Below are 26,711 nucleotides of genomic sequence, written 5' to 3' on the forward strand. Positions count from 1 at the left end.
CGCAAATAACTTGTTATAATCAAGGTATGCAGAAAAGCATCTGTGAACAGCAGCAGAAGACCACTCCTGTCAGCTAAAACTAGCTATGATTTGCACAACCTCCCCCAAACTGGACAACAGATGACTGGAAAAATGTTTCCTTCATATAAAGTACAACACTGAACGTAACAAAAAGCATTTCTTTACATCACGCACCACATTAAACTGCACACTGTTTTCTTTAGTCTTCCATTAACCAAGGCTTTATTATTAATTTAAAGAAACACAAAACATTTGAAAATGGTTCCTTTTGTTCTGTCAAAGTAGTCAACTGAAGTACTCTGTGACATAGAAAAAAAAGGTCTAAAATACTTGCTCAAATCACATTTACAGCACAGCAAGCACAAAATAAATATTTACATTAATTTATAAATTTATCTCTAATAAATTATAACCCCATCTCGCACACACATTAAAGTCATAACGAATATAGGTCTGTACAACAGATGCTGTGTGTGTGTGTGTGTGTGTGCCTGTGTGTGTGTCCAGAAGGCTTAACGGTGGCTTGTTTGGCATTTACAGCAACCTCCAACTGCACTGACGAGTTTACAGCAATATAGAAAACACTTTGTTGTGATCACTGGAATGTAAGACTAGCCAATAAGTTCGATATCTGAATCCAATCAGCATGGTTTTTGTCCAAAATACAAAACAAAATGAAAAAAAAAAAAAAACAACCAAAACTCCCGGAGCTCCAGTGTGTGATTTTTATGTGACTGATTTCAAAACATTTATGTTTAGATGAAACAAAACTTGCCCCAAACATTATTGATGACCAACCATTACATGCAGAAAACAACTTGTTAATGTGTGGGGAGGGAGCAAAGGTCTAACGTGTTCACTCGTGACATCTTGTCTGCCGGGCTGTTTACTGTAAGTGTGAAAATGTAAAACGTCTGGTTCAGTATTGAACTACTGTCTGTACTTTAACGACTTCTTTGTCAAATCTGTGTCAGCATGCACGTTTCTCCATCTGTTTGCAGAAAAAGAATATGGCACTCTGGCAGTGCTTGACTGCATCTTTCTGGTTTACTCTGTTTGGTGATGTTTGTCCACTAACCCAGGTGCATGACTTGTGTTTCTGAGAGTGGAAGGTGCTCAGCAGCTACACTGCAGGATAAAAAACAAAAACAAAAATCATTCGAAGTCATCGTCATACTCATATTCATCCAAGTCCAGGTTGCAGTGCGGGGTGGGGATCTCAAAGAAGTGTCTCTTTGTCAGACCCAGCTCACTGGAGATGTGCTGCCCTAAAGGGCTCAGCGGATTTTCATACCTAAACAAAAATACACACAGACAAAACACTCAGTGTCATCAGGGAAAAGATACTTTAACACATTTTAAACCGTCACGAAACAGAAGTCAGAAGTAGTCAGACCAGTTTTTCTTTGCTGTCAGGCCTCCTGTTCTTTCAAATTTAGCAATGTGGGATAAAATTCACAGGCAAAGTTTAGAACAGTGACAGTGAAACTTTGGAAAGAACAGCTGATCAAGCCTCATATTTCCATTCTAAAAACGTCAGAATGCATTCTGACATTGACTGAGGCCAGTCAATTTTCCCCTCCACCTGTTCCTTCTTCACAGCTTCTATACTGGCCTCGACCCATAGAAGTCATTCAAAGTCATTCAAGAATAAAACTGAATTTGACCAACATTTACAGAAACGTTGGAGACATGGTTGATATATATATCTGCCTTCTTTCAGAGAGCTAGATGAAGTTAATGTACCAGGATATCAATATAACAAGCGAGAAATTTGTATTATTTTTCCTTTGATTTAGTTGTAAAGTTTATCAGTTTATTAGCTTTAGGGGTGAGGGTGATTGGATCTTTATTTAGAGAAACAAGTATTCCCATCTAATTCTTAGCAAGAAAGTATATTCCCCAAAAATGTCAAAGTACTTTTTCAGTAACTTGGGTAACAGGAGCACAAGGCATGAACAGAGGTGGAAAAAGTTCATTCCCTTATTTTAAGAGGAAGAAGGATAAAAACAGAAGGTGTCCGGTTCAAAAACAGACTCCCAGGTCCAGGCAGTGGCCACGATCATGACACCCTGCTGGCTGACATTACAATTATCTGCCCTATGCTCAGATCAGTGATGGGACAGGTAGACGCTAGGAGTGGGTTTAGGACTAGACTTTCCCAGAGGAAGAATCAGAATCAGAAACTTTATTGTCATTGTCATGAGAACAACGAAATTAAGAATGGTCCCCGATCATTGCATCATCCCTAGCAATATCAAAATATAAATAAAACAATAAAATTCAATAAATAAAATAGATAGAATACTTAAAATACTAATAAGATATAACAGTAAAACATTCACATACATTCCCACACACATGCTTCAGACCGTGCATAGATTAACACAAGAGTGGCGTGATGGACATTTTTTTGTAGTATTCAGATGTGTTATTGCAGTTGGATAACAGCTGTGTTTGAGTCTATTAGTCCTTGCTCTGATTGCCCTGTACCGTCTGCCTGAGGGCAACAGTTCGAACAGGGAGTGGCCAGGATGTGAGGTGTCCTGAGGAGAACAGCTGAACCCTGGTGGCACCCTCAGTTTCTTACCTGCTCTGGTTAGCAGCCATGCTTTAGATTTAGTCGGTAGTGTTCCTAAAACCGCCACACAACATAGCTGTCAACAGTCTCATTTATCACAAACTCGCTCTCAGGGCGGCATTGAGCCATGACTCCTGAAAACTTAACAACACAGTGCACTCTCACTCATCTTATGACTTTATCTATGCCATCTGTGAATACTTTACAGCACACTTTCACTCTTCACACAGAAAAATGACTTTACTGATAATAATGATGAATTTTAGATTTACATAGTCAAGCTTAAGGTTATGTGCCTGCTGTCCAAAACAACTTTAAGTAATCAGATATATGCTTACTAATAGCCACAGTTCATGTTCCATCTTATGTGAACAGATTACATTAAAGGAACCATCATACAGATGGCATTAATAATACTCAAATAAGGATAAAATAATCAGTAATTGCCTCAAAGGGGAAAAGTTCAAATTAAACTGGAGGCACTACGACTTTCAGCTGCTGTTGTTCAGGCTTGCAAGCAAAATCAATCCCAGTTTTATTCTCATTTTTTGCACCAATGAGAACAAAAAAAACATCCAATTGCAAACAAGGAGGCTAAAGCTACCATATTCCAATTTATCATATTGCATCAGCTATTCATCATCAAACTTCAGAGACCTCTGGTGCCGTCCTAAATGTAAAAGCATTTTGAATTTGTAAGAAGAAAAGAACTTTTTTTTAAGACTACGAGTGGACATGAAAGTGAATCCTTTTTTCTTTTATCTTTGCTTAAGAAAAACTAAATGTTTGAGAAAAACTGAACCTTGGGTTGTAACTGCTGCCATTTCTGGCAGACCTGTGAGTAACATCACACTTACACATCGTTACACTGGTCATTGGCTGCCTCCTCGGTTACCAGTATGTCGTACTCCTCTGCAGCATATTTCTCCCAGTTTGACAGCTCCTGTCCGTCCGTCTCCACCTCCTTAAAAACACGACAAGTTACATGATCCACTGGCAGGAAAACGAGACACGATGCTGTGTCAAATGTGGTGGCATCCAGTCAGAATTCAATCTTGCTCACCCTTATGACAGAGAACGGGTCCTTTTGCTCATGGTCCAGGTACTTCTCGATGTTGAAGAGCGTGTCAAAGAAGATATGAGCCATCTTGCACCTCTTAAGATCCCGCAGAGTGATCTTACCTGGACGACAAAAATCAGCTACTTCAAATGGAACATTTATGTTTATGATATTAGGTAACTTGTATCTGTCTATATGAGGTTTAGCCTAGGAAGTAGTACTGGTAACCCAGCTACAACATCTACTAAGTCTTTTTACGGTTTGCCTCATCTTGGGGCGGAGGGAGGGATGGGTGTGGTGTTTTGTCCGGAGATTAAAACAGAGTATGGCTTTGGTGACAATATTTCAAACTCTGGCTGCAAATAACGATTTCCCTACTGCTTATTTGGACAATAAATACTTTAAAAGGTAAACTATACTTAATGTTTACTTTCCTGTTTGATTATATTAAATTAAGAAAGAAGAAATCTGAAAACAAAACTTTAAAAAAACAAAACAATTCAGGTCATAAACTTAATTTCACCTAAGTAAGCTGTGCTGCTTGGTGACTTAAACAAAGTGATGGAGCGAATTTCTATCACACTGTGGATAACACCAGCAGCTGTCTCTCATCTATCAGTGTCCCCTCAGATAATGATCAATGACCTGGCTTCAAAATGTGTGTGCACGCATGCCACTGTGATTGTGGCATGCGTGCAAACTACAATGTGAATGTCTGAGTGTGTATTAATGTAAAACAGGTCTGACCTTCGACCTCAGGCTTGACAAGGTCAAGCATTTGGCAGAGGCAGTCCTCAAAGGGCAGCGGCTCAATAGCCATGGCCTCCAGCTTCTGGCACTGCTCCTCGTAGAAGTACTCCAGCTCATACATGCTGAGCACCCCGTCCCCATCCAGGTCCATACAGCGGAACCAGTACTCTATGCTAATCAGACATAGATAACGTGAAAGAGGAGGGGCCAGACATGAGCGCAGATGAAACCTCTAAGCAAAAGGATGACGCAATCAGTGTGGCTGAGTGTCAAGATACCTGGTGTCAGTCTTCTTGTCTTCCTCAGAGATGAGGAACCAGACGAAATCAGCGTAACTCAGCCGCCCCTCCTTATACACTCGTCTGTCCCTGACGGAAAACACACAAAACTAGTATTAAAGCTGGCAGTGGAGACTAGATAAGACTTTCATCTTTTTAAACTTGATTACATTTACCTTGTTACTGTTCCTGAGAATATTCTCTCAATCATCTTCTGTGAAATGGCTGGAAAACAAATACACAAAGGGGTCACTTCCAATCCACTGTGTTTGGAAGAAATATCTCTTTTCCCTCTTAGGCAACAGCTCCTTCAGTTACTATACAACTTTTTCACAACACATGTAATCCATTCTCACAGTCTGTAAATCCAGACTGGCTAGTGCAGCTCTTTTTTAGCTTGACAATGCTATAAATCCTCTGGTCATCATTTCGACTGTACGGTGTTAGAAATTGTTCCAGACTTGGCGTCATTGGAATCGAGTATATATGCTGCTCTCTTATTGATCTCGTGTCTCATTTCCCCTGCTTCACTCACAGACCATCAACCAAGAACATGTGGTGTGGAGTGTGTGGGGAGGAAGTGTCAAAGACAAATCTTTTTTTCCTGGCTGTGTGTTTGTTTTGTGAGGAGTAAGCCCGGACGGACCCAATAACATTTACAAATGCCTTTTTTTGTTCTATGTAGTTTCAGCCTACTGACTGTGCTGCCACTGGCAGCAAGACTTAAGCAGAGTTCATTTGGTTCTGATGAGGCTGAGCACTCCTCTTCTATCTTCTGTATGCATTTTTACAAAATACATGTTGATGGGACATAAAGAAAAAACTATATTGACCAAACTAATGATTTAAAAAAGGCAGGGGTGTGTTTGTGCACCTTGGTCATTGTGTCCTGCTAAGTCCTTCTGGTCTATGTAGAGGTCGTGATCGGTGTCCAGCTCCCAGAACTTGCAGTAAATAACATAGAAATGTTCGTAGGAGAAGAACTCTGTCAGCTGGTTCACATCCTCTTCTTGCTCCAGCAGCGCCACGTTCTACCCAGCAGAAAGTAGAAAAATCTCTCATTATGATTATAGACCAGTTACTATTGAAAATGATTCTTTTAACAGTTTATAAAGTCCCATCCCCCAAAAATTGAAGTTAATATGCATTTCCATATTGATGTGATTTCATTATTATTTTTTGAAAAGAGAAAAAAAACATATGAGATGTTTTAGAGTCCAAACAAATTGAGAGAAATGGTTATTATACATCTGTTTAAATTAAAAAAAAAAAAAAAAAGCAGAGTATGTGAATAAATACCTGGAGAAAGTTACTCTTCCTGAGCTCAGAACATGTTATTTTCCCCGTCCATGACCGGTTCACATTGTAAAATACCCTCTGAATCACCTGAAAAACAATGGACAGTCTTATCTTTGAGATAATGCCATTTCCGTGTTTCACTACAAAGTGCAGTGGTGTATAATTAAGGCATACCGTTGTGATGTATCGCGAGTGAAAGTCTGGTGCCTCTTTTAGAAAGGCCAGGCCCGGGTGTGAGTTCACTACATCCTGGGAACATAAAGAACAAACCAGCTCACTTTGATGTTACTCTGCTTGATTTATAAAGCCAAACAAAAACAAAATAAACAAACAACCAAGCGATAAAGATCACCCCGATGACACGCTATGCCTTCTGCACTAACAAAAAGATACGCTCAGTTAAATTCTGCAGTTATTTCCAGGCACCAGCTAAATGACAGACAACATCTGTCTTTCTTTACAGGTATACAAAGCACATGACTTTCAAAGAAGGAATGAAAATGAACAAAACTGATTCACACATCAGTAGCTGCCAGTGTTTATAGTTTATAAACAGTGCTATGTAAAGAAATTCTCCTTTTTAGGAAATCAGAATTTTCTTTGATTTACAAATTTTTTAAAATTCTCGTCCAACTTGTTTCGGGATGAGCTTGAGCCCTTTTTAACTGACAAAGTGTTAGGAAGGCCAAAAAGAATATGTTTACTGAGTGACCTTCTCTCCTTTCTAACGCCATAAGGTCACAGTGAGGGTGCTGCATTTCAAGTGAACACTGCAGCTATATTCTTGCCGTGAAACTCCCTCATGTCGCTTCTTTATTCTACTCCCCATCTTTCTACTGGAGGAAAGAATTGTTGACATAAATGTGAAGGCGGCAATGAAATTAAAAGGCCTTATTTTCAGGGCAGTCGTCGTGCCTCTTTGACTCTTACTGTGAGAAATTAAATCATAGAGAAACACATAAATCACAGGGCACAGGAAACAGGCGGGGACAGTCAAATCTACTCCACTGCAATCCGCCTTTCATTCATCAAAACAGTCAAAGGCGATTCGCTGAGTGGAACCACACAAATTAAACGGCGTGAGCCACAAGGCATCTCTGGTGGTATGCTAACGGGCGTTCAGCTCAGATCGCCACTTCTGCCAGCATGAAAATGAATCAGGTGTAGGGTGGGGCGTGTGTGGCACACCAACAGCTTGTCAGCTGGGATGCGAATACAAATAGCCGCCACAGCAGGTCCACATGGTAAGAATTTCCAAACAGTCAATTAAACCTCTCTTTTGAGGAATATAAATGAACCATAAGTCCAGGTTTTTGTGACTATTTTAGTACCATAATGCATTTATAACATGAGCCACATTTTCATCTCTATCAGGAGACTCTTCTCTCATAACACTATATTCCAAGCTTACAGTAAGGTGGCTGAATTAGTCCTCCGCCACATGAAAAAGCACAGTCTCAGCAGGGCAGTCTAAAAACATACGTCCAGTTTGCACCACCCAAGCCAATGCTATTTTGCCATCCCACACTGCCAAATCCAGCCCTCTCCCTGGGTGTGCTACAGCCAGTACCTGCAGGAATGGAATAAAGTCATCTTGTTCCAGGTAATTACAGCCAGGCTTGGCCAAGAGGTGCACAAATTTAGAAGCGTCATCATGACAGGTCAGCAGAGTTCTGGAGGAGAAAAGAGAGAACAGATGGTTACAAGGTTACTCCCACTTTGGCTGTTAAGTTGCCTCTGTCTGTTTTATCATTCCTTCAAAAGCATAAGTTTGACAATGTTGTACTAAAAAGTGCTTATGTGAAAGTATAATACATTCTGAAATTAAGATTCTGTATCGCTGCTGGGTGATTATAAGCATGGAGTGTTATGGTAGCAACTCAAAAATAATGGGAGTGTCTGTTGTGGCCTCTTCTAAGAATGGCTCAGTCATGAGCTAAAGTCAAAGGGCAAGTCTGTCCAGTTCTCTGGAGGCTTAAGATATTAATACAAGAGCATGCCTATTGCACACAACCACATTCAGTGCAAATCACCAGTATAAAAGCCCCTTGGTATTCCTTTCAGTTTCATGTAGAAAGACACTGAAAGGATGTTTTCATTTATACACTGTATGTATACAGAGCGTCTTTCCCCTTGTGATGTTTATGAGGGCAAAGATTTTTGTTTAGGAATGAAAAGGAAAATGCAATAACAGCAGAGATAATAGCAGTGTATGTTATTCCCAGCGAGTGGTCATCATTGTTCAAAGGAGATTGTTTAAGCCATTTGGCTGTGAGTGAATGCACCAGTGGTCTAGTGACAATAAGAGAAGCTATTGTCTTACTTTCTCCACATAGCCACAAACTTGTGAACGGACACGAAGCCCGTCCTGTCGCCTCCAGCTGAGCAGAACAATGGCACTTTCCAGTAGAGGGGACACTCACAGGCCTATGGAGACAAGGTGGCAGAAGAAACGGGGTAGTGTGTGATCAGGATTTAGAGAAGATAGAGGAGAAAGATTAAATAGAAATGCAAACTCCACAAAACACATGTGACCATTAATGCAGAAATGAATAGTGAAAAGACATCAGAATCAGAATGAGTGTTTCACGGTTTAAAGACTTCCCAGAGGAAACCTAGCTGTCATTGCTCTCTTTACTCAGGTTCCCCTCTGACCATCACCAACCTTCTTCAAGGTCACGGAAATAATATTTTTCCAGGAGGTTTTAAACATCAGCAAACATTCGTACAGTCAGGAGCTAAATGGCACTAATGAAAATAATTTGCTGTGTGGCAGCTCCATGCTACAAATTATCTACTCACCTTGGCAACCTGCCCCATATCCTCAATGGTGGCTCTTTCATTTGGGAATTGGGAAAATATTTTCTCAATTTTGGAAATGAGGCCGTCAATGTTAAGGTTGGCTTGGGGACGGCCCTGTGGGAAGTAAAACTTGGGAATGCTTTCACTCAGTGCTGTGGTGACTGGCTCCTCCGTCCTCACCTGAGCCTGGGATGAACACAGAGAAACAAGCAGTTAGCGGCTGATGCTAGCAAAGGCTAAGACCACTCAGCTCAAGTATTCCAGCATGAGCTCGAGGCTCGTCTGAACACAAACTCTACACATTGCTGGCATTCATGTAACTATACCTCTCAGCAGCCCAAAGGCCATCAGGGAAGAGTTGTGACTACTCAGCAATCACAATTATTCATGTGACTGACATTTTGCTCCAATACAAATTCACTAAAAGATAAATAATATCTACCAGTGTTTGTAACTTATAATCATTTATTTATGAAACAGTGTCAAAAGGATTTAAGAATTTAGGGCTTTAGACTGGATATAGAAATCTGCAGATAGTAGAAGTCTATAGTCATGATGTGGACAACTTGTGCTACATTAGTCAAATGATTGGTCTAAAGGGTGTTTTGTTTGAAATCTTAATGGAGAATGAGCAGTTTGTACTGAATAATGATTACAGGCTACCTGTGGCCAACTACAATAGGGTATTATACTAAATTTAGTCTTGCAATCTTTGTGCACTGTGATTCAGATGTAAACATGGTGACTTAAAACAACAAGTGTGTTTTAATAAGTCATTTTAAAACTGCTCTACTTTTGTTTCCACTTAAGGAAAACACAGAATTTCAAGATTTTATCTTAAATGTTAGGATCCATGTAAAGAGAAGTGAAAAAAATAATTGCAAGATTTTACTACAAGCTTCCTAATAAATGCATGTAAATGGAGAGGCACACTATCAAACATGGTTCATGGCAGATGTTATGGATGGCTCTTTCAAGTACCCAAGTAAATCACGAGTGACAGTGTTATCACTTAAACGAGTGCTGTTCGTCTACGGCCACTATGGTTGTCTTTAGTGGAGGGAAACACAGCTGAGGAACTAAATGAGTTTCGGACTGCAATGTTATGAATGTGTGCCTCAAAAGGAGAGCAACAGCTTTTTAAAAACAGAAAAATGAAAGCCTGCCTTTTTTATTTGTTTTTGTTTTAGCTGTGGGTATTTTTCTTCTTTATTATTGACTGTGATCTATTTTATTCTGTTCTACGAAGCACTTTAGAGTTATGTCTTGAAAAAAATGTTATACAAATAAAGTTTATTTGTTTTATTGGCAGGATATTATAGGCAAGAAACAAAACTGAAACAGGATTAAGTCAGGGATATACTCTGAACACAGCAGAGGCTAGTGGCTTGAAATGAATGTATTCACCTTCGATGCTTGTGTTTGTGCAGTTTCCTAAGTGATATAAAAACCTGCCTTTATGTTGGAGCTTGCATACGTCTGTGTCTGTTATTATTACTATGATCCCAGGCAGAAAACATCATTTTTTATTGTCAGAGCTTGGTTGCTTGTGCTGTATAATATTATTTTGTTCATTTATGCTTTGTTTAACCATGAAAACATGTGTTTCCTGACTATGGAAAATAACATATTCTCTATTCTAACAATGGAGACATAATATTATGTCCAGGAATGTCACAGTGAATCCAACTGACCACACCAACAGAGCATAGCTGGCATATTAGGAAGATATCAAACTCACTGATAAAAATGACCACTGTGTCACTCACACGGTGCTATGAGCCTTACACATAAAAAGACAACGCGCTCAGTGCCAAATGAGTTGTTATGCTGCACTTATCACTATGCAGACTTTAAAAGACGTACAAATTACCTTGTAAAATCATCACTAGGAACTTGAATGACTGTGTAAACATTAGACTACTTCTTATTGTTGCTATTTTATTGCCATTTTATTATTGTTGTAATTTTAATGTTTGTTTGAAACAGGTCTCTCTTGTAAATGAGACAGTGAGTCTCAATGGGACTACCTGTATAAATAAAGGTTACATTTAAAAAACAAAACAAAAACCCAGTTACTAAATACAGCCTGAGCAGACTATACTTTGCTCTCAATCGTCATTCTCAAAGACTATTCAAATGAGTCAACAATGCTCTAACCGAATCATTTTGTGAGGCCTCTAATAACTACATAAACACACCCACACTTTGCTCAGTTAAGACACCAAAAATAACATCTTGCTGTTTCTTTTGGTCAAACATGTATTCTACCCAAAGTTTATTAGACTAAGTCTCCATGTAACATCATGACTGTAACAATAAAACATTCAACAATAGCTTAGAAAGGCCTTAAATTACAGATCTAAACATAACAGGATGGTAAATCTTTCCTTGCCAGCTTCTACTTATAGGACTGTTAGTACTGTCTGAAAATGTTTTGTTGTACTCTAATAAATGATGAATGCTGCTGATCCTCCGCTCTTGTCAACTGTGTTGGTGTGAGCCATGGCTATAAAAGGACATAAACATCTCCCGTTGCCCTGCCCCGCACTGTCCCCTCTTTCTCTCACTTCATGCTAACCGCTAGCAAAGCTCTTGAGCACAACTGCTAAGCCACATGACATTTTACATATTCCCCATGATGTGGTCTGAAAGAGGACAGAGAGGCAGCTGTGCATAACATACCACAAAAGATGAAACACCATCCAGTACGCTTAAATTTCCTACATCTCCGTACAAATGAAGAATACCTTCATTAACAAAAAGAAGAACTGATTGCACAACAATATTTCACATGACACAGCTGTGCGTGAAAGCAAAGTTTACAATATGCCCAGAAAAAGACTTAACTACTACTTTGCCTTTATTTGCCTAATCCGTTATTGTACTTTAATTAGTAATTGTGCTACAGTGACATCTGAATACCAAGAAAGTAAGCCCATAAATACCAGTCAACATTAATAGACCTGTCCCCTCACTGAAAGGCCAGCAAAGCCTGTTTGACACAGCATACACTCACACAAACACCTGCCTGTCCTTGCTGGAAGGCTCTCAGCCTCTTCTTAAACCGAGAGGGCAGAACAAAGTCACATCCACGTGCCAGCAGAGCCAGCTCCTTCCTCAGGTCAGGGTCCTGACGCAGGGATAGCTCCTTCATCCTCATCCTCGCTCCACACAGGACGAGGAACACATAAACATAAACAACACTCAATCCAGCGTTATCCCCTTGACCATGCAGTCACCACTGTAAGTTAAAAGGCAGTGGAAGCAGTGAAGCTTCTCTGTGCGTATGTCCCTGTGGTTGTCCTCCGTTTGAGTGAGAGCCACTTAATGCATGAGAGCAGCTGCTACTGTGACTCTCTCTCCCATTCCAGATCTGGTCTCACAATTTCAGCTCAGCCTGCTGCTCTGTCCCAGCCTCTACCCAACATGCACACGCACACACACAGACGCAGCAGTGTCAGGGAGCCCTTGCCTCAAAGCTGCTGGGGAGATAAGGAAGAACTGGGTGCATGTGTGTGGGAGTCACCTAGTGTATGTGTGGGATGGGAGGGGGTTCAATGGATCTGCCCTTTCCAGTTTGCATTCCTGAGTCCTCATTGAAGGTTATGTAAAGAGACAGACCTGTTGTTGCAGCTAGCAGTCGCCAGAGTTCAACTACAGGATGGATCTCCATATGACAATGTCACACTGTTCAAGCTAAATGGTTTTCCTTCTGAAAGCTTCCACAAAACAAAAAACTTGGGAAACTGACCCCCTTATTCTTTAAAAGGCATCAGGGTGCTAATGAGAAAATTCAGAATAAACCCCTGAAGTGATGGAATATAATGAAAGCTGCATATTACTTCTACTGTCACTAAATTTGCCTCCAAGCATAGATCACAAAAAGAGATTGAGCCAGAACAAGCTACTGATGCATGGGTATGTAAAGTAAATAAGAAGGGTATTTACTATTTAATGACAGAAAACAAGGGTCCACTCATCAGATCATATCTAGACAGCCATACATTTTCCCCATACGTTCTGCATGCTGTCTTCTGGTGGTTTTTGTTTTGCCTTCCCTTCGCAAGCTTAGGCTGCCAGCCATTCCACATCTTATTATAGTTGATGGGCAACAGAGCGAGGCAACGGGACATGCCAAATTCAAAGACTGATGACCGAACCAGTCCGTGCCTATTAAAAGCACCACCAAGCACTGTTTGGGCAATCCAAGAAACTAGATCTGGAAAAACATGAGTGTATCTTTAGTCCTCAAACAAACATCTACTTCCGATTGCTGTTATCCTGAAATGACGGCAATTACATCAATTCTCCATAAACGCACTGATCTAACAGCTGTAGAGTTGCGTTGACTGCAGAGATTGTAGACAGGGCAAAGCCCAACGCCTAAACACCTTCTCATGCAAGTAGCTAATCAAACAGAAATGTCATAGAAATGTCCGCATCAGAAGACTATGTAAATAAACCTGTATCTGTTAATGGCATTGTCCATAGAAACTAAAAGCACACCCACTGTATTTTTAGATGACAGGACTCCACAGTTTTCTACTGGTTTCTGCTCAGTCCCAGTCCCTGGCGTCTTCCCTACAGGATGCTGCTGCTGCTTGATAAGCTGTTTGTATACATTCATTTCACATCAGCTGCCTTTTGCTGATGCTCTCAATACAAATGAAACGTAGAAAGGAAAGCACAACCAAAAGAAACAAAACAAAAACACTCCAACAAACCCTTGACCAGATTCAAGCTTGAACTCTCATCTACTGTTCAGTCTATTTTTGCATAAGCAAACAAAATGTGAAGTCTGTTCCATAAACAGAGCCATCACGACACAGCAGGGATAACAATGTGTTGTTTTACACATGTAAAAATAACCCCATGGGTGTGAGAAGTGATGGTGCACAGGTTCTGTATAAAGTTTGTGCTTTTTAATTAACCAGATAAGACGAGCTCCAGCAGGCGCTATAACAAACTAAATCATCTTAGGGCCACTCCAGGAAAGTTGTCTGAACAGCACCTTGAGAGGCAACTATCTTACAGACAAGCTGCTAAACATCCCCGGGCTGATGGGTCACTTAGTAAACAGAAAAGCAGGAAAACTCAAGCTGACCCCATAATGTGTCCAATCTCTAAACTGTGAAATCTGATTTGTACACAACAATATGTTAAGTCATGTTGACTTAACCGAATTACAGATGAGATTATGAAACACACTGTTCACTGTTAGAGACCTCTGGCAGATCTACGTGTTAGCATTTCAAGCACTCAGATGGCAAGATGAAGGTGGATTTTAGATGGGCTTCAGCAGACTCATACTCTACAACTATGATATTCAAGAGACCAAACCCACCAATCCTATCTGACAGTGACATGATTTCTACATCCAATCAGTGGCGACTTAAACCATCACAACCCTTTGGTAGAGCCACAGCTTGTTCACAGAATGAGAACAAAGCCAGTGTTGCAGTGAAATCCAGAAAGCTCTAACTCAAATCCCCACAACTGGGATTTGAGTTAGACCATCTATGATGGGGATTTGGGATACATGTGAATATTTGTCAGACATTCAACTGAGTAACTGATAACACAGTGGTCACAGACAGAACATGATGTGAGTAACAAATGTCATAGCAGTCTAACCTAGATATTTGAATGAAAATCAATGTAACCAATATGAACAAGAAGTAGAGCAAAGGAAGAAGCTGTAGCTGAGACACAGGCACACCGGTACTTGTATAACAGCACTGCAGTCTGTTTGTTTAAAGATTAGGTTGTAAAGGAAGTTTGTAAAGTTTTTTTCTTCTATTGGCACCATAAGATATTTAAGCAGGATGATAAAATGTTGATGTACCGTACTTTTTTGACATTAATGGCATAACTAGGTAATAGGAATTAATATGTCAAACAATTACACTTTTTATCAAGATATTCAAATCTCATGAAAGTAGGAGATGCCACCACTGAAGAAATATGCTTTCAATGCATCCTGTAGTTTTACAGAAAGCTCACAGTACTAGTTAAAAACAACATTTGCTATTGTACAACGTTGACGCACAAATGACTGAGACTCCAAAATAATAGCACTTGCGGGAAACACTTTAACACCTGGTGCTCTCTGACAGGTCAGACAACTGATAACGTGACCCCAGACCCCCTGCTTCAAATAGCTTCTATGTTGCTGAGTGCAACCAAGCATGTTTTAAAAAGATGTCTTAAGAAATGCACGATATACCAAATGCAGATGCGGAGAACAGAAAAAAAAGTGAAACCCTCAAATGCAATGTGCTCTCACTGCCCTATATTTCAATAACTCACTGTTTGACCAATTGGACTCCTAACACTGAAGTGATTTTACGTGTTGAGCTACACAGCAGCTCTGAAAGCCAAGCATTCACGGGAGAGCTGATATTTACTGTACATAGTGTAAATAAAAGACCTGCGACTACATATCCTGACAATGAGCAGCATCTAATGGAAGCAGTTTCAAAGGAAATTACACAGAAGATGAATGTGCTGCCACACCTCATCTCACTGGCAGAGTTCTGGGTATCCAATGCCAGCACAAGGGAACCAAGGCTATCTATATCAGTGTCTGATGTCAAAGTCAGACCAGCTGTTCCAGGCTGCATCAGTGTGACATAAATCGAATTTTTTAGTAATCCTTTGAAGAATGCATCTGTATGCAGGAATTCATTTTGTTGTCTTAAAATAGAAGTATTGCATTTATTCACCCTCACAATCCCTCTAATATTGAGTGACACAGTGTGGCCACATGCCATGACACATCACAGCAGAATATACAAACTGCCCAGCAGTTGCCTTATAACTGATTGATCAGCGGAGAGAGGGCATTAGCGGGCAAATTTCACAGTGGTGTGTGAGAGTGCGTGTGTGTATGTATGCAAATATCCAAAAGTTTAGATTCAACCCTCCAACTGTTCAAATGATTAAGGCTCAAGATAAAGAACAGAAACAAAGAAAGCCCCTGATAGACAGTTAAAGATAATCGATTACTCTAGTTTCAAAGAGTGACTCTACAATCCACACTTCCTCTTGTGGTCAGGCTATTAAATAATCAACTATAGCTATGAAGAATGAGGTTTTACCTCAACCCCAAAATTTATAATAGATAAAACTGATGGACATTTAATTAGTTAATTTCATTTTATTGTCCTCTATTGAAATACGCTGTTTATCTGTGCCTATAAGGCTGTGCAGTAAGTTGTAAGACCATAGTTAAGCATAGTTATTTATTTTATAACATACTACCACTAGTGCTACAACTGGTCCTGCTAGTCATGTTTCTAATATATAAACATGTAAGTTGAAACAAACATTAGATCTCATTCTCCTGCTCTGTTATTTTACATGTCTACTTGAAGATCTCCTCATGCACCTCTTTAGCATGTCACTAACATGTAGGAGGTGGGGTCCTGAGGACCGTATGCCTCCAGCTGTCTCAGGCTGTCTCACTGTCATCACATGCACTAATGTCCACAATCTATCACTACTCTAGGCTTTCACGTTGCACTTCTCATCCTAACAGATTATGAGTCCTTGAGCAGATATACAAAATATTTACGGGCAGCTAACTATTTTGTGTAGATTGTTTTTAGGCCATAATCTAAACAATCCAAAGCAAAGCACCTTGGACCCAGCACAGTAAGAAGTACAGCACACAGACTGAAAGAAGTAACCAGAGCGCCAGGGACAGGCTAGGTTCAGACACTCCCACTTCTCATACCACACTAATTCATGGGTGAGGCCTGAACATTTGGAAAGTATTTGACTAATAATCACTACATACGCCTACAGACAAGAAGGCTCCACTGTGACTGGGTAGAGTGGACAGCCTCTAAATGTCTTTGATGCTGTAGGTCACTCAGCATCCTCTTGTGGCCAGTGAGAGCAAACAGAGATCCCAGAACATACAAGTAAGGGAAACTTGACAATTAAATCAGTGTTAATACAGAATTTAAAAAAGAATTACAAAAAAAACATTGCAAAGACAGATGTTAAGCAAATATAAGTGAAATCCACACTATGTCCATTTAGAAGTAGCATTAAACGGGACATGTATGCTTTGTATGACAAAGCTCAACTTATGACTAAAACAGAATTTTTTTTTTAGATTGGAAAAAAGTAACTAGGAGGAGGATAACATTAATGTTTACAAACTTTTCATGTGAGATATTTCGATGCTAAAGTAAATTATCAGTGGCAGAAGCCAATGTTTATCTAGTGTGTTGCATCAGTGTTGCACTGGTTAAAAGTTGTTTTAGATCTTGTTTAATAAAGTGTGATGAAGAGGGAAGTTTCTTTTTTCTCCCTTGTTTCCATGTTGCAAAAAGGAAAACTAAACAATAACAACAACAAAAAAGGCCCCAAAAACTCTACCACTTTTGGCTAAATTAGCATTTTTAACACTGACCCAGAATTTCAAGCTCAGACATGTCCTTTTTGCAAGTACATTAAGTTTGTACGTCATTCATTTAACTCACAATAGCATAGCAGTTGTTCGGGTCATTACTGACTGGAAAATCAACAGTTTATGATTTCAGCTAGTTTAATTAATTAGAGTTTAATGAGCCAGATAAACATTATTTGATCCTAAAATGGTCAGAAATAACAAGAAAACCCATAGTTTTCTATCAAATAAGGTGACACATAGAGACTGCATTTCCTGTTCCACATCATACTCGCTTTGCTGCTGCCCCACCAAAAGGCCCATTCTGTGCCACGAAAACCTTGGTTTAAATGTGCAAATATGGATTTAATTTCAGGTTACTGTATGGATTGCACAATACTAAAAAGATATGCAGATAAACTGCCAGTTAAACATACAAATAAGTGCATTAAAACTATAAAGATAAACTTACCAGACTGATAAGCTGTTGTGTAAAAAAATGCCAAGCCAGGATTGCTTTATAGTTGGCTTACCAGAAAGCAAAGAGAGGTTCCCCTTTCGACTTTTAAATACATGTTTACTATCGGTATGCAAAGAGTTTAAAATATTCAAATCATTGTGCAACACACCCTCAAGTACCTCAAGGTGGTTTCAGGAAGAAAAAGAACAGGGTGGCACACCTTGTTTTTCATACTAGTAAATCAAAAACTGTCTGCAGTGTAATGCCTTTAGGATAAAAAACAAACAAAAAAAACGGACTAACAGCTGGCACAATGCAGAACTCCTTGTTTAGTGGATCTTAGTATGTTTGTGGATTTTTTCCTGTGGCACCTTAAGACCTTTTGGCTAAATTTTTCAACAATTAGTTAAATGCTTACTAAAAAACATGGAAAATATTTTTTGGAGTTATTGTTCGAATACACAGTTTACCTTCTTTGTGCTGAGAGATCTCCGTAGTACTCTTCCACTTGGTCCAGTCATTCTGGTGTTACTGCTACTTCGGGAAGGCAGGGTACTGGTAGATGGGGTGCCGAAAGGTGTACTTAAGGGAGCAGGCCTCTTCTCTGCCAGGTTCTTCTGTGATGCCACATTGTTGTTTTCATTGAAGCTTAACGACCTTTTATCAGGAACGTCCCCAGTACCTAATTCAATAGGCTGTCCACTTTTGATTAGATCAAGATAATTTTTGAGTATTGACTGAGTTGTAGGATCACTCAACCAGTTGAGAAATAGCTCGTCTACTTTCATTTTAAGAACCGGCTGGAGAACTTGTGGTGACGGCATTTTGGGCAATGTCGTCTAAAGCTTCCTCTGATGACCGTACCTGCGAAGAATTAAAAGCATCTTTAAACTCACACCACCAATATCTGCCTCCCACACAACGTCCATAGATGACACGAAACTGTCAGAGCAGCGGCGCTGAGTAGGTCACTGAGCAAAAAAACATGACACGAGCAGTAGCCCTTGCTTTGAGTACAAACCAACACTCACTCATGTTATTGAAATTTAGCGCGAAGCGTCAATGCTTTAGCCCATAGGCGAAAGTGGAAAACCCATATGACTTCAATAATGTTTCCAGCCAATTTTAATCCACCACACGTCAAAAAAGGCTGCATAAAGTAAACATTTCAAAAGCTTCTGTTAATTAAACCTATCCTTCTATGGAAGAACGGGGACTACAACAGGTTTAGCTACTATAGCTTTAGCAGCTAGCGCCAACTAGCCAATAAATGCACCCACCTTGCCGTGAATGGACAGCAATGCAAAACACGTTAATATGACTCTACATTTCCTTCATAAGCGATGATACTCAGCGTACGTTCGGCTAACAGTCAAAAATAAAAGCACCATCGAAAATCCGGTGACATTCATTTCACTGGGAGAAAACACAGCAGACAGGAACAACTTTTCAGGCTCTCGTTCCCCTGGTAACCACACAGCGTTATCGCGAGATCGTCCACTCTCCGCGGAGTCAGTAAGCACTTGAGCTGACGCACACCTGTTAAAATTTAGAAGTGTGGAAGTATTTCTCATATAATGGTTCTATTTCCCCCGCTACATAAGCCTATTCTAACACTGTAGTATTCTCATTTATAAGTAACAACAAAAGCCTTACTGCCAAGTCTGTCTCAGTAAGTATTAGAAGTGTTTTCAAAGAAACTAGGCCGTAGCCCGTCGACTTGGACTTATTAACGTCCAATGATTTCATCTCCTAAGTTTAATAAGTTCATTTTTATGACTGTAGTATGTAGTATTATAGTGATAAAAAATATATAAGCATGTAATATAATACATAGTAAGTTTACGATATATTGTGGATTAGTATAAATTGTATGAGGTTGCTATTATTGCTTGTGCATCTTGAGACACTAATTTAATACAGGCGTTCATTCAGTCTTTTTCTCATTTAACCTGTACATCTACATTCCCTTTGATAATGTATGTTGATGATATGTATTGATATGTTTGTATGATGTCCAGCGAGAGCTGTTCATCAGTGCACTACTCATTTCCATGAAACTAGTCCTGTGTGTCCAGTTTAGCATCGTACAAACCTGATTCCGACTGTGCATGAATAACAATGATGCATGTGTGTCCAATTTCACTCTGTCTACTCAAAGCAGCTGGACTGAGCACCTGCTGTATATGGAGCTGGACATACTTATTGATTACTGTGCGGAGGAGTGGCCCCAGACATCTGGCTCCCTCATTGCATCCCCCAGCATAGAAAACAAGCAACACAGGAAAAGGTCAGTTTAGATTATTGATACCATATATGACACCTGCAATAAAAGAAAGCACAGTGGAGTATTTTTTTTTTCATCAGAAAGGCATGCTTTATAACAGACCCAAGACCCAGGCTTCAACCACTGATTTAATGGTTTGGTTTTTTTGTACTTGAGTCTTGTCTACATTAGTAAAACTGATTTCATGATCACAGGGTCGGTACTAATGGTACACCAATTTCACGTGGAATTCTTCTCATTTACACAAGCACTGCAGCCAAAACTAACATGTTGGTTATTGTTTGTTTCTGTGAAAACAATGTTGCTGGGTAATTATGTTTATTATGCAGCCAACAGAACAAATTTTGTCTGGACTAATCTTTCTCTTTTGGCATTGACTGATTATGCCTGTAAACATTTTTTCTAAACACCAGTTTTTTTGGCATATGCGCTGTGTGTAATTATTTGTTTCTAATGACTTTAATTTACTTCACTGGAGCTTTATGACTTCTGACATGACGGATGTATTTTCGAAGGTGATTTAGAATTTTTAAAAAGTTACTTTTTGATGGAACCCATACCGCAGTGGTATGCTGACAGGCTTTACTGATGTTTCTCTTTCTTTTCGGCATGAAAGACATTGGGGACACCTATCACTCCAAACCTCTATCTCGTTAATAAGAACATTCAAAGTGCCTGTAGCTTTGTTTTTAAGAGCGCATTAACGGCGGTTCCACAGTTGTGAAAAATATCGACTGAATTCCTCTGATTGCTTCCCTTGATAACACGAGTAAATCAAATCTGAAACATCCAAAGTTGTCTGAGGCGCGGCACGTAATGAGAAACCTCTTTGTTCTGTAGAGCAGCGAACCTTACATGTGTTTTAGAGCCCAATCAATATCCGAAATGAGAAGAGAAAAAGTCAAGGTCTTGAAACTTTAGACTTTGCAACTTTTCAAAGTGTAATTATAGTGTACAAATAGGATTTTACCCAAAGCAGTGTGCATGTTGTTTTTTCACGCCTTGAAGGACATTTCAAAGGTTTGGCCGAGTCTGAAACCACAGGGGGACAGCTGGTTAGCGTAGGAAAGTGTTAGTGAGGGGTTTATGTGTGCAGCTCGCCCTTACTGCTGTCAGCTATGCTATATGGGCGCTCTGTGAAGTAGACGATAAGCAATCTGCTCTAATAAGGGGAGTGAATAAAGTTAAAAGTGTTGTGTTGTAGTTATGTGCTGTAGAGAAATATTTGGACCATACCGTACTCACATACTAGAAAAGGCAATGGGCCATGGTTATTTTAAGGTTTAAGTTTGTTTGACATTGGTACGTTTAGCTACTACTCTTTTCTCTTCATTTAAAAGATCCAGATTGCAATGTGAGATTTTTTTGTGGCTGAAGTTTCACATAAATTACTTACATAGAAGGAGAGCAGTCTTTAATAAGTAATGTACGGGTAACTTTTGTTGTGTAAAAGTGTAAAAATGGCTTTAAAACATACTGTAGACAGACAACAGTGTCTACAGTGCTTTTACTTACACTCAAAGAAAATCTGATAGTTCTCTCAAGCTGTTTTTTCTTGAACATCTTACAGGATCTGATACCAATCCAAACATCTTCACCTTTGACTTTGGCTTTCATTCAGTAGGGACGTTTACAACGCAAAGTCAAGACAGTGACAAATTTGTGAGCAACGTTGCCACCTTTGTCTCAATTGCTTCTAAGTGGTCTTAACCTCTGTTGCACATTTGTTTTAAACCAGCTCATTTGGTACATTTTTGTACAAGGCAGAGATAAGAACAAGGCCCAATCAGACAAACAAATGACTTCTCCATCTGCTTGAAATTTGACAAAATGACCCAAATAGTTTTAACATATTTCCCAGAAGATATGTGGAATAGCAATGTAATATTTTCTTTTCTGTTTTATGACTTTGAATATATAACAACTAAATAAGTACATGATAACAGCGAGTTGAAAAGATTTTGATTGTGAAATGGAAATAATATGCAGTTACTGTTAAGTTACGGTGATATTATTCCCCAGTCGTTTTGCAAACACAACAGAAACTAGTAGAAAGTGCTTTCTTAAAAATTGTATTTCATTATGTAGTTAAACTATTTGTTCAGCTGCAATTTATGCGTATGTTGTTTTAACTTTTAATATAACTCATTGTGGCACTGTTCTCCTCAGCGACACACGAGCAGACTTTGCTTCAACATATATTGTCAAATGTGTGCTGCAGAAAACAGCAAACTGCATAAGAAATGATTTTAAGCTTGGAGTAACAGGAGTAAAAGTAAGCAGTAGATGCGTAAAAACTAATGCTGATACAGACGCTGCTTCTTTTCAATATCTCAACATTTAGAGCAACATATATGGTTTTATCTTTCCCAGGCATCTCCTTCTTTTATCTGCGCTCCGTAGAAAACACAAGTGTACTTGCTTTAGTTAAAAACATACAATCCTACTGAACCAAGAGCCAGTGTTAGCGCTGGAAAAACACATTTCAACCTCTCTGCCTGTCGATGGGACTTTTAACATTGTAGAAGAGTAGATTTAAATTTTTTTAATGTTAGAGGTCTTATTAAAAGTCCAAATGATTGTATATATAAATTACATGGTGGACTATAATGAATGTAAATCAGTGTAGGAGTAGTATTGACGTGATTAATCATTAGATTTAAATCAAAACTATTTTTACGAGCAGATTAATGATCACAGTGCCTGTTGTTGCAACTGTTTAAATGCAGGAACTACTCAGGAACTCACTTAGCTGGAAATATTTTAAGCACAAAGTTTCTATTCTGAAGTGCATTAATATAATCAGAAAGTTGCTCCCATCCTCACTAGCCTTTATTAGATTATTTTTAAGAATCTTTATTTATTTTTTTGCTGTTGTTGTTGCACAGCAAGTGATGAAACTCTGGCTGACAGGGTGATTTAAACTCTCAGATTCCTGTGGCATGTAATACAAAACAAGGTACACGAGTTACCACAACAGTCCTGAAATGTCATTTTTATATGCCTCTGCCCATTGTGCACTGTGTTTGTTTTATTTCCAGACACTGCTGAAATAATTGTTAGCATAAAGCAGAAATTTTACAAGGATGTTTCTATAGTCTAGTGATATTTTTTGAGCAGAAATTGCTTTGATCTTGGTCTTAAACAATCCTCTGTTTGATATGGCTTTCAAATGAACTGTGGTATGAACCTCACGTTCCGCCTCCCAAAATGGCATCGGGTAGTGATGAGCCTTCTCGTAGCTCTTTCATGGCTACACTGTAAACACGCAACGCTGTTTTTATTCCTTAAGAAAATCACAGACGCAGAATCAAACTGTCTTCAGTCAACATTTAGATTCCTAATATGCTGTGCGAAATGGAGCCGCGGAGGAGGAGACTTCTTTCATTAGACACTTCACTGAGGCTCTGAAGTTCACTCCTTCCATCTGAGATGACTTTAAAAGAGAAACAATGCATCTGCCTATTGGGGCCTTTGGAGATTTTCTCTCTCATCACATATTAATGAAAGAGGTGCATGTATGGAGTTGCAAAGCTTAAGCAGGAAAACCTGGTTTTGAGCATACCAAAGAGAGTCGACAGATATATAGATATATTTAATGGAGTCGTATATAGTGTGTCTAATCAACTTGGTATACTATATGTTGTTTCTCAGGTGAAATGCTTTGCAAATTTTCTTCAGTCTAGTTCTGCAGATGCTATACAAGGATGTAAAATGTGTAACAGTTGCCTGTAGAGGGTGCACTTCACTTGGGATGTGTTAGGGTTGTACTCCTCTCACTTGCTTTCTAAGCAGACACAGATACATACACAAACAATTCACTCAAGTGTAATGATCTTATATGAGGCACACAGACAGCATGAATCAGAGGTGAGTTCATGCCAGTTATTCTGCTGAATGCACCGTACATCAGTTTCTCACATTGGCCTCCATTTCTCCTTTAATGAGACAGGCCCATCAAGACGGAGCGGGAGCTTTTTGATATCCTCAGAGGGGCATGGTGAGCAGACACATTAATGCTCATAATTCATAGCAAATCAAGGAAGATTTTGTTGGAACAGAGGATCACACCAATTACCAGTTGTTTATTGTTTGCTATTGTTGTGTTTACTGCAGTCTAATCATATTTGGAGGTCGGCCACAGCACTACATCAGCTCCAAGTGGAAAAGCTCTTTTGAAGCCTTTCATTTCGTTGTGCCATATTAGCTGCACTGAGCAGCCCTAGACAACATGCTGCCTTTGCTTTCAAGATAAAAAGAAGCAAGCATTACATCACTTTCTAAATAACTTTACAAATTAAGAAAATTGCAAGTAAATTGGTCACCTAGAAAAAACAAAAAAAAAGTAAAACACCAGCCCATTAAGAAAAATGTGTTTCATCTATTAATTTGCTTCGAGATAGTAATCGTTTCAATAATGGCTTGAACATGGGAACGAGAGTTCGTGTTCGATTCTGGGCTGATGTTGTTGGTTGCTAATGTTTGGCCAGACAGAGCTCCGTCTTTTCCCTTCTTGCCCCTCCTATGGAACAAGCAAATTCGTGGCATGAAAGCAAGAAAATCATGGAAATCAGCAAGGCCTTCATTATACCAAGGTCATTACGTCTGGCTTTTATCCTCCTCTGTACTTATAGGAGGTAAGAGAATCCTATTCTCCATCACCCAAGGCCTCACCTTTGAACACACACATGCACACATAGGCTTACACCAGAGCCAGCATTTGCTCATGCACGGGCACACACATATACACAGGCAAACACACGTAGGTTTCTCTTTCATTTGGCCTGCTTGAATTTCATCATTCATTTTTACATCACATTAGTGTGGTGTGTTAGTGGTCGACTTGTCTGCGTGTAGAGGGCGGCTGTTACTTCAGGAAAAGACTGAATAATGCACGGGAGAAGGCAGGGAAAGGCTCAAAGGGGGTCTGTAACAGAAGAGATGATTGCCTCCTTATACTATACATATATATGGCACAGTTAGGGTGCACACAAAGCGAGGTAAATAGATCAGTGTCTTGAATCTTGCTTCACGGTAAACTGGAATGTAGGTGGGCTGTTTTTGGGCCATGCAGTAGAGTAAGAGTGCTTAGTTGACTTTTTTAAATGATAAATCACACTTAAATGTTGTGTCCTGTCCCCTTACATCAAAAAAGACCAAGAAGATGGAAAATATAAGCAAGAGTTGAGCCAAGTGGGTGAAATGTGCTGCTGTTTTGTATCATTAAATCACATTAGATTATTCTTGGAAAAATGGCAAGTATTAACAGCAGATTTAGTTTCTCTAAGCAGTCAAGGTTATTATTTCAGATCTTTTCAGAGACATGCGAGTATAACAATACATTAAGTTACTTTAATTAGGCTATTACTTTCAAAATAACCCAAACCTACAATCTGGAGGGGAAAAAACTCTCCACCTTTAAAGTTAATATTTTTAATGGGCATCACAAGACAGTTGAGTCTTACTCAATGCCTCCTTCAGAAAAAGCAATAACTGTGATGTTAAGGGGAAGAAAAGTGTTCTCTTAATGTGCGCCAAAGATGGTCTCTTTTGTCTGCCTCACTGGCTGTGTCTAACTTAAAACTCTCGATTGATCTGATACCACCAAGAACTGGCCTGCATATTAAACCAAAGCTGCGATACATCTCCTCTAAGACGGATGAATTCGGTGCATGTGTGTTTTAGTGGGCTCGTGGCTGCGGTCCAGGTTTGGATTATTACAACAAAAAAAAAAGCTGAAAAAACCTATTCAGCGTTTGCTGTTGTCCATTAATAGTCATACACACCATAATATCCCTCAGAAGTCCAGCTCAGCGCCTGCCAACACACATTGGCCTTCGCTTCTGATGCTGACATCATTTAATCTTTAGGAGGAGCTTGAAGTTTCTATCCCAAATCCTTGATCTGGTTCACCTTACAGGACGAGCCTCTTTGTCTCTAATCCAAAATAAACAGACGCGTTATTGTATTCTCTCTCGTCCAAGGCACACGGACTTCTTTGCCTGTCTTTAGGTGAAGCAGTCTCTCTACTTTGCTGCCCATCCACATTGAAAATAATTAAAAGAGCAAAGTGAACACAAATGTCCTCATCTGCTGTGCATGGGAACTGACAAAAAGCCAGGAGATATCCCTTTTCAGAAAAGCACGCGTACTGCCAGCGCATAAACACACACAAGTCCTTTGTAGATGTATGCGGTACAACAGTATGAAAAACAATCCTCTGTTGTCTCACTGTTTTTTTGTGCCTGGGTGTTTTATAAGCATTGGAAAGGATGCACACTTCTCAGATTAGGACTGGCAGAAGTGCTCGGGAGAGTGCGCCAGGAAAAGGATGAACATTAGGCACCTGATCAGACAGGATCAATGAAAAGCAATTAGATGATAAGTCTGCAGGAGCAGGCCTGCGTGCGCACGACTGCAGGGGCCAAGACCTTTACAACAGCCAGAAGAGTGAGCGAATAAACATATCTCCTTCAGCCTTTATGCAAGAAGTGAATAAGGCTGAAGGAGTCTGTGACGATCTGTTTAGCGTAGTACAGTATTTATGTGCGTTTGTCTGCTTCTGTCTCCTTGTGTGGCTTATGTGTTTTGCCTAACATCTATTGTCATAATGATGTGTGATTATTAAGGGAGCAGGGATTTCACAGCAGGGGAAAAAAAAGGGGCTGAGCCAACAACAGGTTGGGCCTCCCTTTGTGTCTTTGTTTGAAAGCTCAGCAAATCCATATTCATGCTCCCAGTATGCACACAATAGCAATATGCAACACAT

The 26,711-nt window shown here is 39.6% G+C and overlaps 1 protein-coding gene across 3 annotated transcripts; it reads right to left on the bottom strand.

The window, feature by feature from the left end:
- Positions 1 to 202: 202 nt before the first annotated feature.
- ppp2r3b (protein phosphatase 2, regulatory subunit B'', beta) lies at positions 203 to 19,120 on the bottom strand. Of its 3 annotated transcripts, XM_085383720.1 has the most exons (14): positions 18,936 to 19,120; positions 18,126 to 18,519; positions 8,792 to 8,977; positions 8,313 to 8,416; positions 7,560 to 7,662; positions 6,164 to 6,238; positions 5,990 to 6,076; positions 5,565 to 5,721; positions 4,867 to 4,915; positions 4,691 to 4,780; positions 4,410 to 4,585; positions 3,666 to 3,784; positions 3,460 to 3,566; positions 203 to 1,315 (listed from the first exon to the last, which is right to left on the bottom strand). In XM_085383720.1, the coding sequence occupies exons 2-14, from the start codon at positions 18,477 to 18,479 to the stop codon at positions 1,177 to 1,179; spliced, it is 1,746 nt and encodes a 581-aa protein (XP_085239846.1). In that variant the 5' UTR covers positions 18,480 to 18,519; positions 18,936 to 19,120; the 3' UTR covers positions 203 to 1,176. The 3 variants fall into 3 exon arrangements, with proteins under 3 accessions (XP_085239846.1, XP_085239848.1, XP_085239849.1); XM_085383722.1 differs by lacking the exons at positions 18,126 to 18,519; positions 18,936 to 19,120 and adding an exon at positions 11,811 to 12,289; XM_085383723.1 differs by lacking the exons at positions 18,126 to 18,519; positions 18,936 to 19,120 and adding an exon at positions 11,823 to 12,288.
- Positions 19,121 to 26,711: the final 7,591 nt, after the last annotated feature.

The sequence above is a fragment of the Rhamphochromis longiceps genome, linkage group LG16 (genome assembly GCF_057381845.1).
Source record: "Rhamphochromis longiceps isolate RC_006_pf linkage group LG16, R_longiceps_female_GT1.1, whole genome shotgun sequence".
Lineage (NCBI taxonomy): Eukaryota > Metazoa > Chordata > Actinopteri > Cichliformes > Cichlidae > Rhamphochromis > Rhamphochromis longiceps.